The 18,964-nt window shown below is 43.8% G+C and overlaps 1 protein-coding gene across 4 annotated transcripts in view; it reads right to left on the bottom strand.

Annotated features, from left to right (window-relative positions):
* TSPAN2 (tetraspanin 2) overlaps positions 1-6,975 on the bottom strand; it is a 47,532-nt gene extending 40,557 nt beyond the window's left edge. For 2 of the 4 annotated variants that reach the window (XM_036923346.2, XM_057500505.1), the window contains exon 1: positions 6,828-6,975. In XM_036923346.2, the coding sequence (XP_036779241.1) occupies positions 6,828-6,896 (69 nt within the window). In that variant the 5' untranslated portion in view covers positions 6,897-6,975. Of the gene's footprint in view, positions 1-6,373; positions 6,553-6,696 lie in introns of all 4 variants that reach the window. The other 2 variants (XM_036923347.2, XM_036923350.2) reach the window with 2 other exon arrangements.
* Between the last annotated feature and the right edge of the window lie 11,989 nt (positions 6,976-18,964).

Genomic DNA, 18,964 nt, shown 5'->3' with positions numbered 1-18,964 from the left:
AGAGTGAAGGGTTTTTTTCCCTTAATTCCTTTTTCTTAATTCACATGTTCATCCCACCTTGAACCTTCTCTCCCTGTTGGTCAGCAGACCTGGAGAGGTTAGAGCATAGATTCCAGGGCTGCACACAGAAACCCAGCTCTGCAACCAGCTAGCTCAGAGTCCCCAGGCCAGTCTCCTAACTGCTCTGTACCTGTCTCCTCACAGGAGAACTACGGGTGACAACAGCTGCTGTTTCAGTGGGCCACTGTGAGGATTAAAGGAGTTAATATACAAACATACTTAGGAAGGCAGTGTACATTTACATCACGCTTGCTATTTTCCAAGTTTTTGCTACAAATTAACTTTAAAAACTGTCTCTTGATATATATCCTTTCTCATTTTCCATCTTGCTTTTCCTCTGCCTTAAACTGATCGGTAGTGTTCTCAACCTCTCTCCAACTTCTCCTATATACTGGGGTGTTTTATGCATCTCCTTGCACCTGTGTGTCTGGAATGCATCAAGATTAAACCCATCAGTAGATATAATCTCCCTGGTCACCAATTTCACATTTTCCAAGCTGGCAGCATTTCTCTTATATTTCACATGCTCTAGTAAGTTAATACAGTGAAAAGAAAACAGGGCTTAAAATCAGAAGACCTGGATATGAATCCTGGCTTTGCTCCTCCCTCTTTGATATTAGACATTCCGCCTATTACGAATGACTTTCAGCTTCCACCTCTGTAAAATGGGGATTACATTATTTCATGGGATTGTTGTGATTCATGATCAAGTGGGATAATGCACGTGAAAGCATTATGAAAACTAAAACAGCATATGAATGGTAATTAGCATTACTATTTTTGTTCCCAATTAAATCCATAGAGGATGAAAAAGGCAGGCCAAGGTAACCCTTGCTCATCTGTAAGATGTGCACTCAGCCCATTTGACAATTTCATCTTATTGGTCTCTTTCTCAATTCCTTTTTTGTAATTCCTTAGCGACCAGGACATGATTTGTCTCAGGGTCAGTATAGCATCACTTGCTTTAGGAGACCAGCTCTGTTGGGATATTAACCATTAATACTAAGGTAGGGGATGGGGGTTATGTTCTCTTTTAAGTCACACATGGTTGGACACCCAAAGATACTGCACAGATGTAGAATAACACAAGGCAATGTAATGGACAATGGACAGGTGGCTGTCTGTAATTCTAAAAACCATGAAGTCTTAATGTAAAAAAAAAGAGTCTTAAAACAATAAGATGGTAACTGGAATTAAGAGAGCTACAACAAGGAAGCCAGGTGAGCAGGCCAGGAAAAAAGGTGCTCCCTGTCCCACTGGGAAATGAGAACTACCAGTGGGTCTTTGTCCTTTTCAGGCCACATCTAAACCAGCGGTTCTCCAAGTTCTCCATGTGATTCCCTAGGCCGACAGCGTTTGCACCACCTGGGAGGCTTGTTAGCAACGCAGACTCAGTGAATTAGAATATATATCTGAAAAAGATCCCCAGATGATTTGTATGCACATGAAAGTTTGAGAGGCAGAGATCACAGAAGTTTCACTGTTGCCACCCACTGGCTTCCCTTGGGTAGCACAGAGGCAGGGCAGGGAACAAAAAAAAGTGCTCCTGTGCCAGGGTCAGGACACACAATGCTGTTAGCTGGGGTGATAGCACTGACGGCTGGACCTCTCTAGGTGCTGAGGGAGGGAAGGAGGCTTCCAGCATGACACCCTGCCCTCACGGAGCCAAGACACTAGAGAGGGAATAAGGTACAATCAAAGGCAAAACGGCCCACTAAATACAGGCATGAGTGCCTCAATAGCAAGGACTGACTGTCATAGTCATCTGTGAATGCTCAGCACATGGTGGGGTTCAGGCACATAGTAGGTGTTCAGCACATGTTTCCTGACTGATTGACTGCAGAGGAAGGAATCTCTCCTTTTGACTCCATGCCCTTTGATAGGCTACAAGACTGCCACTTCGCTTGGTTGGTTGGGCCTAGGACACCCATTTCCCACTTCTCTTTGTCTTTATGAACGCTTTAGATATACATTAATTCGTTTTATATACACAAAGATCATAGACTGATACTGGTATTTGATTATGCTCATTTTACAGATGAGAACAGATTCAAAGAGACTAAACAACTTGCCCAAGTTTCCCTAGTTAGTAAACAGTATAGCCAGGAACAAACCCAGGCAGTGTGATGCCAGTATTGGCCTTCCGTGCTTTGAATTCCTGGATTTGAATTGCCCTGCTGCCTAGACCTGTCTGGGGTCTGGTGGAACAGACTCCTGGAGCTGCGTTTCTAGCCTCTGGACCCCCTCGTAGACTGCCTGCCCCCTCCCCTCACCCCCAGCAATGCTATGCCCCTCTCATCCACGGCAGGGGCGGCTGGCCACTGCTGCTCTCTTCCCACCTTGATGGGAGTCAGAAATGAACACTGTCTGCAAGAAGTCTGAAGAAATTCCTACCTGCCCTCTGGGGTGGTCTAGCTTTTGAGTGGACCCCAAAGAATACTTTCTTCAGGTATTTTTTCAAAATCAGCCTCTGGTAGATGGTAGCTCTGAAGCTATTTGAAATAAGTTTGGGAAGGAGCAGAAGGCAACTCCGTAAGCTCATGAGGCAAAACCTCTTTCACTCTCAAGTCGTGGGACATGGTCTTTTCTAAACGCACTAGATAGGCATCACTGACTGAAACCCAAAGCTGCATTAATAGTGGCAAGAAGGAAAGGCAAGCAACTTCAAACAAGCCATATATGGCATCTGACTTTCCACAATGAACAGTCCTGCTTCCTGTTGGTCGGTGACACTGAGCTGCTCAGTGCAGCACAATGATAGGAACACACTGAGTGTGCAATGGCAAATCAAGGAATCAACAGCGTCCAGGTTTTGCTTTAAATCAACATACGTGGCTTGGTGGACTGTGGTGTTTTGTTTTTATTGCTATGCAACAGTGAAAAAAATGTAAAGGTGATTTCAGTGAAAGCATGGGACTATGCTGTGCTATCTGATTGTAGTATCCGATTTAGACATGACAGATGTCGGGAGGGGTTTTGTGTTGGACATCAACCATGATAACAAAAATTAATTTAGTGGGGTTCACGGCCAGGCTTTACTTTTGTTTTTAAAATGCAGTGGTGTATTTAGTCAGCGGCCCTGGACCACGGAGTGCTGTGCCGGCTCTGGCAGGATCTAGCTGAATGTTTATAAAATCAGAAGCACAGTCTAGGGAAACTTAAACTAAGTTGCCAGAACGAGGTTGCAAATCGATTTGTCAAATTGCAGATCACAAAACATACCCAGCCCCCACCTCTGTGTCTGCCTTCTGGTGAGTTCCTGACAGGAAAGGAAGTGTTGTCACCGAGGGAGACTGTATACCTCAGAAGGACAGGCATGCAAGCATCTAAGGGTGTGTGTCAATATTACACTTCAAGTTGTTAAAGCCTATCCTTCCAGGAAAACTGTCCCCTGCCTCCTGCAACTTCCCACAAACCCCTCCAACAAGGGAAAAAACAACTAGGGTGGGGCTTACAGTGAAGGTAAATATCTAGAAAATTTATCCCAAAGAATCACTTTCCCCTAAATCATTAGGAACCTCTTTCAGTTTGTCCCTTTCCCTTTGGTTGTATAAGTAGAAGGAAGGCTGCCTGTAACTAACTGCTGCTGTTTCCAAGACCCTTGGTCCCTACCCGCCATGGAATTGGGAGAGAAGAAGGCCCGATATTCCTCTCCTGGGCTCAATCTGTGCAAACAAAGAACAAGTCAATAGGTAAGGAGTAGGCAGAGATAGGCTCAGTTGTCCTGATAAAGTTGATAACTGATTATCTGTGCAATTAGGGAAGGCCATTTGGACCAAGTTCTCTGACCTGCAGATTCATTAATTCATTCTACAGGTATTCACTGAGTGCCACCTATGAGCTGGGCACTGTTCAAGGCACTGGAGATACAGATATGAACGAAACAGGGAAAAATTCCTGCTCTCAGAGTATTCCAAGTTATACTGGGGAAGACCCACAAGTACAAACTGAGAAGATAATGTGTAGTTGTCCAAAAATGAAGACAAGCTGCAAGTCTCTTGGCAAACATCCACTCTATTCCCCAATGTTAAGGGACTCAAGAAAGAGGGCTTGAATGCTTTCTATGAGCCAGGCACTTAATAATAACTTTTTTGAGCACTTATTATGTTCTAGGCTTATAGGAAGATGAGGTCATATAAAAAAAGGACATATTAAAAAGGTCCTTTTAATCCTCTCAACATCTCTATTACTCCAGTCGTACCATGATAAAACACAGGCCTGGAAGCAAGAGTAACTTGCTTGGGACACCTGCTTGGGATCTCTGCTCCCTTCATCACGCCCTTGTTCTGGGCCTCTGCAGGTGGGCAGTGGGTCACCCCCTCACCTTGTCCACCTCCATTCTACCAGTCCTTTGAGGTTCAGCTTAAACACCCCCCTTTCCAGAACTGTTCTGACTCCTCATGACTGCTGGGAAGCTTTCTCCCAACTCCTTAATTAGATCATATATAAAAAAGTTCACATCTAACCCCAGCGGCTCACACATGGTAGACACTCAAATACCGCTTTGTTTCTACTTCCCTTCTTACTATGTTTATGGTCAGAAGTGTAAAGTTTGTCACTTGGTTATATGCTGTCTTATTTGTTGTTGTTCTGTATGCATTGCACTCATTTCTCCAACAAGATCATCAGCTTAGGGAACAGCATTTTATATTTACAAATTATATTTGTATATTTGTAAGTCATCTTTATAATATGTGTTTAATAATTGCCTAGTGGAGTGTTTCTCAAACTTGAGTATGCATCAGAATTACCAGTAGGATTTGCTAAAATAGATTGCTGGGTAGGTCCCCAGAATTTCTGACTCAGCAGGCCTGGAATGGGACTGAGAATGTGCATTTCTGACAAGTTCCCAGGAAATGCTGAGGTTGCTGGCCCAGGAACCTCACTTTGAGAACCACTGGGTAGACGTGTAATGTACCACAGTACCTAGAAGCATGTAGGCTGAGTCTGAGTCCCATCTCTGTCACCTCACTAGCTGTGTGATCTTGGGCAAGTCAACCTGTTTGAGCCTCTGTTTTTGTATCTGTAAAAATGGGGATAACAGTCTGCACATCAGGACTGTTATGAAGATTAAGTGTAATAATGAATGCAATGTGCTTAGCATCGTCCCTGACATTGAAAACATTCAATAAATGCTGCTATCTTCCCTGGAAAGGCTGGCACAATACCAGGCAGTACAGAAGCACTGAGCCCAGCCGCAGATTCCTTTTCAGATGGATAGAAAACTACTTTTGAATCTTTAAGCAGTGAGAGTGAAGGGTGCCATTGCAGCATAACATCTATAATTAGCAGCTTTTGAAATTAAGTCAGATTATTAGAAAGCACAGTACAGGGGCCTTTAGAAATGGTCTCCCCAATAGGATGCTGGCTGTAAATGCCCAGGTGTACAAAAACCATATGTATTTTTAAAATTCAGGGGTTGTCTTTCTGGGGCCTTTAGAAATGGTCCCCCCAATAGGATGCTGGCTGTAAATGCCCAGGTGTACAAAAACCATATGTATTTTTAAAATTCAGGGGTTGTCTTTCTGGGTACCCCCTTCACACCTTCCTGTCCTATAGGCTGCTGAAGATGGCAACTTGGCCCCTGAGAGCTGGGAGTTTGCTGGAGCCACCCAGGCATCTGGGCTAATGGATTGGCAGAGACAAGTGAAACCCATCATTCAATAATTAATTAGCTGCAGTCCGGGGAAGACTAACTCCTCAGAGCACAAAGGACAACACCACCCTCCTTCATCCTAGTTTCAAAGCACCCAGGCCCATGCTGCTCCCTCCCAGCTCTAAGAATCTCTTCACCCAAAGCAAGATCCACATTTTCCGTCAGCGTCTGTCTGAGCAATTGGGCTGGCTGACATTCTCTTGAGAAAGCCCAAGAGGGAATGTGCAGACAAGTCAATTTTCAGACCTTGTCTCACACTTCTCCAGGGCCTGAGACAGGGTATCCGGGGACCTAGGGATGGTGTAGTCCTAACCTTGTCCCAGTAATATAGGAGACAAGAGTCATGGATCTCTCTCTCTCTGCGAACCACTAGTCCCAGGATGTTCGATCAATGCAAAGTTCAATGAGATCATCATCTCTGGGAGCATCAGTATTTAGCAGAGGCCGCGGGCTGGGGTGTGTGGGGAGGTGTTGCCCCTCAGAAGCCACTTGCTTCCGCCCACCCCCTTCAGAGAAAAGCACTGTCACCTCCTCCCATCCAGCTGGTACCCTCCCCTAATACCCAGAAAAGGACGACCACGCCCGCCCCCATGCCATTTTCCCTGCTGCCCCCAATTTCCTAAACAAACCATCACAGCCGGGTGGTGGTGTACCCACCCACTCCGGCTGGGGAAACACCCTCGGCAGTCCCGGCCAGGGTCTCTGTCCCAGAGCCCTGCCAGGCCCAGGCTCCAGAGGAAAGGCAGAGCGAAGAAGGGGGTGTGTGCGCGGAGGCTGCAGGGAAGCTGAGCCCTCAGGACGTAAGGGTCTGGCGTCCCCGCACCTGGAACCACCCGCTGCGAGATGAAAACCAAGGCGGTGGGTTCCTCAAAGGGAAGAGCCACACGGCGTCTCCCCTCTTCCCACCGTTTCTCGTTCTCAGTCTCTCCGTTCTCTCGCCCTCCACCGCTCCCCTCCCTCTTTGTCCGCCTTATTCTCACCTCCACCCTTGTGAGCGCCCTGCCTTCTGGAGCGCGGCTGGGACGCCGCAGCGGTCAGCAACCAGGAGCCCCCGGCCCTGCGCCCCCGCCCAGGCCCTCCCCAGCCCGGCCCTCTCGGTTCCGGGTCTCACCCAGAAGAGCAGGTTGAAGCCGAGCAGCAGGTACTTGATGCACCGCAGACCCCCGCGGAAGCGCCCCATGCTGCGGACCCGGCGCGGGATCCCGAGTCCCCAGGCCCGCGCTTAGAGCGCCGGGAGCGGTGGGAGGCTGCGGGGCGGGGCGCGAAAGGCCGTGGGCGTGGCAGGAGGGGCGGGGCGAAGGGCGGGGCCGGGTGGGAGCGGGCAGGGGGCGAGAGCGCCCAGAGGACCCGATCCGGAGGCTGGCGAGTGAAGTGGGCGCGGAGAGGGTGGAGATCCAGCGGTCCGCCTCCTTCCCTCCCCGCGCGGGGCGACCAGACCCGCAGACGCTCGGCTCCCGTTGGTTGTCGCAGCATCTGGGAGGAAGGAGTGTCCACTGGGGACCCGAGACCCATTTAATCAGCGCCCTGTGCAGAGACTCATTTGAGGCCTGCTAAAATGGTTGGGAGTAAGGACACGCGGTCCTGGCGGCTATGGAAACCTAGGAAGGTGGTCTCGGGTGGAAGAGATAAGTAGAACCCGAGGCCGCCCTGAAGCTGGCAGTACCCGAAGCGGGGCACCCGGCCCGGGGCATCTGGTCCGGCGCCGTGGTGTTCCCGCGCCGCGGTGCGAGCGCGCACTGGCCGCCGAGGCCGCTTCTCGGGGATCCTCCCTCGGCCCCTCCCGCGCTCCTCCGGAGATTCTTACCTTAATAGGCAAGAGCTGGGAGAAGGCGCGGGACGCGGCTGCCCTGTGCACCGAGGCTGCTCCCCACCCTACTCTGCTTGGCCAGCTGGCCGGCGGAGGGGGAGTCAAACTCCCTGGTTATGCTGAGTTCCACTGATAGGAGGAGGGCTTGGAAAGGAATCCAAATCCTCAGGGATTAATTGTGTTGTGGAGATGGGAGAAAAGGAGGCGGGTTTTGTTTTGCTTTGTTTTATGAAGTTCTGCTGCTGGAGGGGAAACAAGGCTCCCACTCCCATGGACTAAATGTCTACAGTATGTGGTGCCAGATAGTACGGGGGCGACAAGAAAGTGTAAAATCCAGGGAGCCTATGCTTTAATTCAGCAAAACTTTACGTGCCTAATGTAGGCCAGGCAGAGTAGCAAGCCCCAGAGACTCAACAGAGGGGAAACAGCCAGACCGAGTCGCACCATCTCTCGTGGTAGAGATAAATGGGTAAGCAAATAATTATAGCAAGTTGAGGAGGTTGAGCAAGGTGCTGGCCTGGACTGCTGGCCTCACAGCAACGGCGGACAAGGCTTTGCTGATGAGAGAAGGCCTGATCTGGTCTTGAAGAATGAGTCTGGGCAGGGAGGAAGAGCAGTCTTAGATGGGGCAGCTGCTGCAAGAGCACAGGGCTGGAGAGGAAGGCCTCCCGGGGAACTGGGAGAGCTGTTGTTAGCCCACAGAGTGGGAGGTAAGTCCAGAAGGTGCTAAGACACAGCTTTCAGTCAGCTGATGAAAGTGCAAAACCATCCTGAGATCTCGGTTTCCTCATCTGCAATGTGGAGATAATAGTACCCATCCATTTCAAAGAGTCATGAAGTGTGATGAGTTAGTATTTGTAAAGTGCCTAGGACAGTGCCTGGCAGAGAGTAAGTACTATATAAGGGTTAGCTATTGTCATATTGCACCTCTGTCAGTCAACCAGTCATCTTTGCCTACATCTGTGTCTTTGGTCATTTGAGTATCTTGTGAATTTTATTTATGAAAATGAGTAGAGGACAGAAAAATGAACGTGCCCATTCTGGTAATAGGCATAGGTTTCAAACAGTGTGATAGAGACAAGGATGAGTCATTAGGTATGTAGAAAGGCACATCTTCAGCTTCAGTCAAACACATTGTTTCATACCTGTCATCTTTGTTCTATTATAAAGGAAAAGAACTAAATTAAAGAGTAGTGTCTACTACATAGAAGGCATTTGATAAATCCCTGAACTGAATGAAAAATGATATACTTTAAATTGTATATTGTTGAATTTTATGTCTTTACGACAAAATACATTTAGACATGATATATTGTCTACTCTTTAGGAACAGAGCCCTTACTGTAACATACAAGTCTTGTTTTTTCATTACAAGTTCTAGCACACATGGATTGGGGACAGATGGTTGCCTGCCTGGCATAACATTTAGATTTTGAGTAGAGACTTCTCCAGCTTCCCCTCTATAAAGTTATGTCTTGTGAGAGCTGACTCTTGATAGGACTAGGACATCCTAACTGATAACACAATTTCAAGTGGGGGCCACATTAAGTGACATAATAAGGAAGTTAGACTTTACATTGGATGTTATGCAAAGACATAGGACATAAGCAGGGGATAAGACGGTTAGATTTCTATTTTTAGAATGGTCAAGCTGGGGACTTATGGAGGATGGTTTGAAGTTAAGACTTGAGACTTATTAAGAGACTGTTATAGCGGTTCAGGTAAGAAATGAGCACCTGAACCAAGAGTGTGGCGGTGGGTATAGGCTCAGATGTGAGAGCTATCCAAAGACTGATAAAAGAGCAAGACAGTGGATATGAGGAATATAAGGGAAAGGAGAGGAAAGAAAGACTGCTGGGTTTCTTCCTTGAGTAACTAGGCATATCATGGAACCATTAACAGAGATAGGGGGTGTAGAAGGTGGAGCAGATTTTGGAGAGAATGTTACAGATATTGTAGATGGTCTCACCTGTCACTCAATCTTACATTCAACTTGGAGGATAAGAAAGTTAAGTACTTGCTTTCCGATTTTCTTTGCAGCTAGGGATGGCCTATAGTACAGTTCTGATTAATGGGATTTATATAGAAGTCGGCTGGGAGGTTTCTGGAAAATCTGAAATTGTCTTGATAAAAGGTTTATTTGGCATTTTTCCCATCTCTTTTCTCCTGTCTTGAACTCAGACATGATGCTCAGAGCTGTAGTACATTTTGTGACTATGAGGAAAAGCCAAGAGAATTGCAGAACTGCCAGCCAGGAGATTGTTGAACTTGTGAACCAACACCAGCAGTCACCTACCTCCAGATTTCTTGTTATGTAGGAAAAATAGCCCTTATTTTAATTCTTATATCCTGTTACTTGTAACTGATGGTACTTCTAACTCAGAAAGATACTTCTAACAGAAATTCTTATATCCTGTTACTTGTAACTGATGATACTTCTAACTTCTATCTAACAAAATAAATTCATATTCTACTGAGTTTGAGGCCTATTGGGAAATCCAGATGGAGAAGTCCAGGAGACAGATGGAAATACGATTGAGATTCTGGAGAGACATTTGGCCTGTAAGTTTAGGTTAAAGATTCATCACAAACAGTGATAATAGAAATCAGTGGTCTTCAAACCTTTGCCTATACATTCCCTAAAAGAATTATGAAAAAATTCTTTTTACATTTTCCCCAATATTTTATTGTGGATATTTTCAAACCTACAGAAAAGTTAAAATAATTGAGCAGTGAACACCATATAGTCACCACCTAAATTGTACTCTTTAAAAGACATTTTACTTTAGTTACATTACTTATGTCTACATCTGTCCATTTGTCATGTGAGTTGGGGCATATAATTTAGAAGGGATTTATTTTTTATGCATTTCCAAATAAATTTTAGACATCAATACATTTCACCCCTAAACTCTTCAGCATGCATATAACATTAACTAGAGTTCAAATATTCATTTAGTTTTTCTTTTTGAGATAATATTTACCTCAATGAAACGTATACATTTTAAGTAGAGTTTGATGATTTTTGACAAATGCTTTTGCCTTTCTAAACCCAAACCCTGTTAAGGCATAGAACCTATCACCACAGAAAGTTCTCTTGTACCCTTTCCTAGTCAGTCTACACTCCCACCCCTTCTAGAGGCAACCACTGTTCTGATTTTTTTTTAACTCTAGATTAATTTTGTCTGTTCTATAATGTCATGTAAATGGAATTTACCCTCCCACGTATTTAAGTTGACATAAAAAAATCTATTTTATAAGTTAGAGTATTTGTAAACATCAATCATTCCTGATGTATTTTAGATATTGACATTTTAAAAGAAAATGATCACATCCCTCATTTGAATACATCAATAGAAACTAAGTGCCAATCTGATCTGCTACCTACCATTATCTTTTTTTTAAAACCAGGCTTAATGCTTGAAGTGACTACATGAAATTTTTGATCAAGACTTGGAGATGATGATCTCTTCTGTTTTTAAATACTTCTTATTGATGAGAAACAATTTAAAAATTTTTATTGAACTATAATTGACATAGATTATGTTAGTTTCAGATGTACAATATAATTATTTGATTTTGTATATATTCATCATCCATTTAAAAAATACATGAACAGGGTGGCAGTTTTGTCTTTCCTTTTACTCCTTGAATTTGTATTCCATTCCGCTTTTTCCATGAAATGTAATCCTAAAGCAATGCATTTTTATGCTTGAAAGATTTTTCTTAAATGTCCTTTCATACTTGTCTGAACAAATGTCACTGTATGTTTATTAAAAGAAATTAAACATTTCCTCCTGAGACCATAAGGTTCTAAGTGTTAATTAAATTATCAGTAAGATTATTCTTAGTACACAATTGATTAAAAAAACAAATGCAGTTTAAATAAACAGTCATCACACATGAGAGTTTATGTTATAAACATAAGAGTATACAAGAGTTATTCCAGTAAAATATTACTGGAAATACATTAGTGGGATTGGGATTTTTTTCTACTAGTTCAGACATCCACAAATGAATATTCCTTACTGCTAGAACAACAGGGCTCAGCAAAAATTCTCATAACATTTTTCATTGCTTTGATACTAATGCTGAGAAACTTTATTTAGACAAGTAAGTAGATGAGGATGGAAGAAGTATTTCTAGCAATGCCAGTCAATTCTTTAAAACCCTTCTGAATTATATGCCCCAACTCACATACTGATCTAGCATCAAAAACCATTTCTAATGAGCAATCAGTGGACAACTCCATTTGGACTTTCTTCAATTTTATTAGAACATTGGGACCCTTTCTTACAAGAGCAGTTATTACCCATATTATAGTCACTGTAGGTAGTCTCAGCACCCACAGCAATTTTTCAAGTTGCTGGCCCAGAGACTTTTATGTAAACTCTGGAGAAATGTCTCATATCAGAATTAGAATGAGTGAGAGGTAGCTTGTGAAGGAAGACACCTTGATCCTAGCACACTCTCAGGTTGATTGATTCTAGGAAGGACTACACATGGGACTGAGGATCTGGAAACTGATTCTCTTAAAACTATTCATGTTGGAAAAAACAAAAGCTATTCATGCCGGAGTACCCTCTGGTAAGATTTTTTACATTGCCAGGATATGCACACCCCACAGATACAGAGCTGGTGTAAACATGAGAATGGATGCTACGGCCAGGAAGAATGTGAAAGTGTTGAGGACAAAAACTTTAGACAACAACATTTTAAGAAGTGAGCAGAGGGTGTATAATACTCAAAAGAGACTGGGAAGAAATGACCAGAGAGGTAAGAGAAAACTCAGAAGAAGCTGATGTCACAGAGGCTGACAGTGGAAAAAGTTTCTGAATGGAAGGAATGGCCATGGTGCTCATACCTCAGTAATAACAGGTGAGATAATAGTTCATTGGCTTTGGTCACAGGGTAATTTAGGGCACTGATGACCTGGGTAAGGGCTATTTCAGAAGAGTGATGGGAAGGTGTGTTGAAGCTAGGCTGCACTTTAGGAGTGAATGGGTAGTGGGGAGGTCACAGCAATTGCTCTTTCAAGAATCTTAGCTGTAAGAATGGAGAAGCAAGATAGGAAGCAAGTTTTCTTTTCTCTTTCCTCCCTTCCTTAACGGGAAGATTTGGGCGTGTTTGTAGTCCTTGGGGGAGGTACCTGTGGAGAAAAAAAGGCTGAAGAAGAAAAGGAAGAGCAGAGTCTCTGAAGAGATAGAAAGGGGCTGAGAGCCAGAACACTGGTGAGGATTTACATTTGGAGACAGGATAAAATAGGCAGGGATGGAGATGTAGAAAAATTTTGTATTCTTTATCAATCAGCTCAATATCTGAATTCTCTGTGATCTGATTTGCTGCCTGGGGAATTTTCTGCCTGTTGATTTTAGTGTCTTGTTTGTTGCCTTGAGTATTGTGTGATTTCTCTCTCTGTTTTTTTTTCTTACTATAAGCTGCTCATTTTCTTTGGAAAATTGTGGAAATTCTTTAAGACCTCAGTTGAGGACTTTTGTTTCTCTAGAGAGGATTTATTTTGACTTCTGCAAATCACCTCAAATACTACACAGAGTATTAAATAGGACAACAGAATTTTAAAGGCTGGCTTTACGGGTTCTCAGGGGAGATTCCCCCTCAACCCCAAGATCAAAACATACATTTCCTTGTTGTCCCCTTTGACATGATGGGTTTATTTCCTGACTGCTCCTACTTTGACAGTGTAGCCCTTTGGAGAGGGCACCAGGTTTGGGTGGGGTCTCCTAATGGACTCCCTAGCTTAGTGGGATTTCAGGCTTTACTTCATGAACCCCAATCCTTTGAAGTTGTTGAAACAGAAACTCAGGGTGAAAGGTGGCCTTGGCACCTGCTTACTTCCCTGGGTTCTTGCTTCTGTTTCATTTTGGCCTCTGTGTATTCTTTTCCTTTTGTGCTAGCTAAGCAATGTGTTTTTAAAAAGATGCTTATACATTTTATTCAGTGTTTTAGTTTCAAAGGAGAAGGTAGCTCAGGATATCAAGTCTACCCTACTGCTGGAAAAAGAAACCTGGTGTGCCTGCTTGCATAAGTTTGGTTTTGATAAGCAACTTTTGGTTTTGATGAGACATGAGCAGTTTTTTGACCACTGGGTTTGAAAGCATATTAAGCCTGTTGCTACGCAGTTGTTGCTGGAAAATAGTCTGTGGGCTCGGGGTTTCTAACCATTTCTTGGATGCCCAGAGAAGGAAAGAAGGCGAGGGCCTTCGTTTGCTGATTATAAACCATCTCCATGGTCACAGGTTGCTGGGCTCTCCTCTTTTAATGTTTTCTTAGCAGCATTCAGGCAGCAATTGCTTCCTTTCATCGTGTTTCAGCTTCTGGTGGGAGCAAGGAGTGTATACCTGCTTGTGCAGACATGTATGAAGCAAGAGAAGTGACTAGGAAACAGGAGAGGGGAACAAACTCAATGGATAATTGATTGTTCCCAGAGGACTCTATGGGAATAACTTACTCATTTTTTTCACTTTTACAGGTTTGGGTGTTAGGAGAGGAACATAACCCATTCAGGTCTAAATTCTAAGTCTGAATATTTGTTGTCTTAAGAGATGATCCCCATTTGAATCATCTGAATTAGGAAAGACTTAAAAAAATTACAGACTAATAATCTGGCATAATTTTAATGTGACTTTTCTTGTTTCTAAATTTCAACAGAGACCCCAAAGAATGTGCAAAGAATGAGACCTCCAAGAAGAGCTGCTTTTTCAATTGGAATCTGAAGGCAGAAAGAGACCGATGTCTCAGATCAAGGCAGGCAGGTAGGAGGATGTCCTTTTTATGCAGCCTTTTTAATGGCCTTCAGATCTTCTACTGATTGGATGAGGCCCACCAACCTTAGGGAGGGCAATCTGCTTTATTCAGTCTACCAATTCAATGTTAACCTCATCTAAAAACACCCTCACAGACACACCCAGAATAGTGTTTGGCCAAATGTCTAGGCACTCTGTGGCCCAGTCAAGTTGGCACATAAAATTAACCATTACACTGTCTGCATAGGACTTGCAAAGGGATCACACTAAATCTGGCTCTGCCAGCCAAGGCAACCCCTATCACCTTGGTTTTGTGCAAGAAGGCTAAGGGTAAAGTGACAAATTGAAGATAGAGGTCAGTCTCATCCCACCAGGGACAGGGATGAGGGAGGGGATGCTTCCTTTCCCCAACTTCAAGCCAGCTGAGAGAGGCTTCAGGAAAACCCTTTGAGGGCTTGATATGAGTCCCCTGGAGTTTGGGGAACAGGGGAATTGGTACTTGACTCATGTTTGTTACTATCCCTGCCTGACAGCAGAGTACAGATACGGCTACAGTGGGAATGGCAAGTCAATGACACAACAGTTTTCTATGGACCTGACATGGGCCCTTTGGAGGGACCTGGGACACCTGTTCAAGAAGTGTTCCCAGCACCTTTTGGTGCCTGTTGGAAGCAAGGGATTTGAGGGAGAGTCATGATTACCTGCCTGTAAAGGGCATCCCCAAATCAAGAGATCTAAAGATGGGGAGAGGCACCAGAGACCGTACAAGGTGACCCTTGAGAGAAAATGATTACCATGGGTATATGCATTTAAAGGTCAAGTAAGATCTTCTTCTGCTTGCTTTGGGTACTTGACTCTGGAGAGGCCTAAAACAGCAGCTAATGAGTGGGGAGAGCATGGAGTATAGAAATGAGGAACTTACCACAGTCTCTTACTCTCTCAGGCTTCTTAGCCTCAGACAAGCCCAAGGTGAGAACTGTGAGGAGTCTTAAATGGAATGAGAATCTAGATCTTTGAATTATTCTGGACTGGGATTCTTATTAACTGAAAGGGACCAGAAAAGCTGTGGGAATTGCTGGAGATTTCATCCAGGAATGGTGAAGATGAGGGCTGCAGAGAAAATTTCTTGGGTGAGTGGAGAAAGAACAAAGTTGCTTGTTTGCTCCCCTCTGAGTGTGGAGTGGTATCTTCAATATCCTTAAAAAAAAATGACAACTGCCATTCTAGAAATTTGTGCCCAGCAAAAATATCCTTGAAGAATACAAGTAAAAAAATATTTTCAGATCAGTAAAAACAGTGTTTGCCACCAAAATACCTATATTAAAGCAAATACTAAAAAATGTATTTCAGGCAGAAGGAAAATGATCCCAGGTGGACTGTCAGGGATGCTTGAAGAAATGAAGAGCAAAGAAAACAGAAAATACATTCATGTACCTAGATAATTAGTCAATCACAGGTTTTCCCATTAAACATGGAATGGAAGCTTAACCAGTTTAAAAATAATATTAAGGAGAAGTTTGATGGGGGTAATCTGAGGAAAATGACACTTATCTTGCACTTATGATATTTAGTGAACTTTAGGGATAAGCTTTGAGCATACTAACTGGAAAGCCTGTTAAGACCCTCTTAAGGAGAACATAGGACTGGAGGGGACCCCAAAGATCAATCATTCTAATTTCCTCATGGTACAACTAGGGAAACCGAGGCCCAGGAATTTCATATGGCTGGTTGGTAGTATAAAGGCAGGGCCAGGTCCCAGCTGCCCAGATTTCTCATTATGGTGCTTACGACTTATAGAAACTCATCATCTTAGGCATGTTTATCGAAATACTTTGTTTTCAAGTGAGTTTGTTTTCAAGAACTCACACTGAATCTCATCCAGCCGTATTTCTTCTTCCTCACCCAGCTTCCAAAGACCTCTTAGGAGTTCAGCTCAACAATTCACTGTCATTTAAAAGTTTGGAGAATTCACTGGGCCCTCCATTTCCAGGTCACTTGTGTAAGTGAGACCCAACCTGTCAGTTTTTGATGTTGTTCATCCATCTCAGCTCCTGATAGTTTTAAAGTGTCCCTTATATTTGACCAGGGTTGAATTCTTTTCATTTGTTCTTGCTCCCACTCTCCTGGGTAATCAGTTCCCTCTCCTGAGTTTTGAACACAGCTACAGCAGCTCCTTAATTCCTGGTGCAGTTTGGAGCATGCTTTGGCCATGGTCTTGGTCCCTGCTGTGACCTCTCCAGTTCCCACACAAGGGTTGGATAGTCCCTGACTTTCTTTCTTTACCCCCACTGCACCACCTCCCTTCAACTGCGAAGCACGGGGATTCTGTCTGATGTCTATCACCTTTCTCTTCTTCACACCACTCTTTCCATCTCCACCTCATTATCTTTTGCCTGGGCCATCACAAGAGTCATTATAGGCCAAAGATGAAAGAAGGTCAAAAGAAATGAGTACCTTTTTGATGCGAATAATGTAAATTATAAACCTTACTGAGAGTTTAACATTCAATGATCTATTCTAAGCTCATTAGAGTTATTAACTACTTTAATCCTCAAAACAGCCCTATGAGTTATTACCACTTGAGAAGTGAAGAAACTGAGACACAGAGGAGTTAAGTGACCTGTCCAGATAAACAGTGACAATACCTGGTTTCAAAATCTGGAGGTCTGGCTAGACAGCCTACATTCTTAACCCTGCACTGGTCACCCACCAGTGCAAATATTGAATACCTACTATGTGCCAGGCACTGCTAGGCACTGAGGATATTGAATTAAGAGATCTGCTCATGGGGAGTGTATGGGCTACTGGAAGTGACAGTCATTCAGACAAGAAATTATGATATCATTGACAAGTACTTCAATAAAAGATGTATAAAATGATGTGGGAATATGGGTGAGGGAGCGACCTAGGAGAGCTAGGAAAGGCTTCAAGGAGAGATGTCATTTTAGCTAATACTTAAGGAATGACTTGTAGTTTGACAGGCAGAGAGGGGAGTGTGTTTAATGGGATGCTGGAAGGGAACTAGCCCAAGAGAAAGCCTGTCCTATTTGGGGACTGCCTAGGAGTTGGGTGTGTGTGTTGAGGGGTAGCTAGGAGAAGAGTGGAAAGATGGAAGATGGATAAAATGGCATTTGGGACCAAATTGTGAAGGACCTTGTCTCTATGTCTGCTAAGTTATTGGAACTTTATTTTGTGGGGAGCAGGAGAATCAGATCTGTGTTTATCAGAAAGAGTGCTGGACAGTATGGAGGACACGTTCATTTAACAAACATTAATTGAGCAAAACAACCAGATATGACCTTTGGTCTCTGGAAGCCTGTAGATGTTCTGAAAGAGAAGAAAGTGTCTACCAACAGCTTGTATTTGTAGAAGGCCAATGTCGAGTCCTAGGTGAGAAGTCCCAAGTGCTCCAAGTGCGGTGAGTGTTTAGGGAGGCGAGCTTCCTTCAGGCTGGGGGCAGTCTGGGAAAGCTTCAGGAGGGGGTGGCATTGGAGGGCTGGGTCATAAGTGATTAGTTGATTTGAAAGGCAGATTTGATGTGGGAGAAACATGAGAGCGAGTGGTATGTGTGAATTATCTACTTTGACCTGAGTTCAGGGTGTATGAAGGGCACTTAGCAGGGGCCAAGGGCAGGCCTTGAAGCCTGTTTCCCAAAATGCAGCGCCAGTGTGGATGCATGAGATGATTTTTGGTGGTGTGCAATGGACATTTTAACATTTATCAGTTAGGTGTTTATATTCATGTACATTGAAAATATTTAAACAATGATAATATTGCTTACAATGAGGTAAAGTAAAGAAAATGAGGCATTTCAATCAATATTCAGGAATAATACTGGATGGTAAAAATCATCAAGGAAATATGCCAATAACTAAAATTAGGCTAAGTTTAGAATGATGGAGAAGGGTAGACACACTGGGTTTAGTGTGGTGCTTCAGTGGAAAGAGCAATCTGAGAGCTGGTGTAGTGGATTAAACTGGAAGAAGATCTGAGCTGGAGAGACCAGTAAGGAAGCTATTGTAATACAGTATGACTTTCTTCTTTAAGGAACCTGTGCTGCTTTTCCTTCACACATTCCTACATTTGTTCAAGTTCTTATTGTAAATCCATCAGCTTGCTTCACATGGAAGTGACACATACTGTCATACGTGGCCACAATCTCTCCTGGCGCCTTTCTGCAAAGCAGAGTTCTCTTGGTTTGGGCAGCGGTGGTTCAAATATCTGACACATTACACATCACTGTTCCATCTCGAGCTCCTTTCCCTAGAATCAATGCCACTCTTTTGCACCAAAAAGTTACCTCTAAATGCAGTGGAAGAGTCTGCCATGAAAAGGCAGGGAAAACAAGATTCTCAGAGGCTTGACATGGCACAAAGGACCTTGAGCTCTATTCCAATGAAACAAGATAGCACAGAGGCAAGCAAAGGCTTCCCAGCCCAGCCCAGTGTCCAACTCTTGTGCAATTTTTGTCTTCAGTCCTTTTGCAATATATACTTTCTTTGAAGCATTGTGGATTTCTTAAGATACTGCAACCCACATTTGAAATGTTCTTCCTGTGAGAAGTTATGCATTGAATTAGCATAGTTTGAGCAAAGTTTACCTATCCAGGAAGGAAACTGCAGTATTATTACTCTAATGGATAGATCTTCAGGAGCAGGAGAAATGGCTCTGGCAGTC

The sequence above is a fragment of the Manis pentadactyla genome, chromosome 4, assembly GCF_030020395.1.
Source record: "Manis pentadactyla isolate mManPen7 chromosome 4, mManPen7.hap1, whole genome shotgun sequence".
In the NCBI taxonomy this organism is placed as follows: domain Eukaryota; kingdom Metazoa; phylum Chordata; class Mammalia; order Pholidota; family Manidae; genus Manis; species Manis pentadactyla.
The sequence above is the reverse complement of the archived record's forward strand: the minus strand, read 5'-3'. Positions and strand labels throughout refer to the sequence as shown.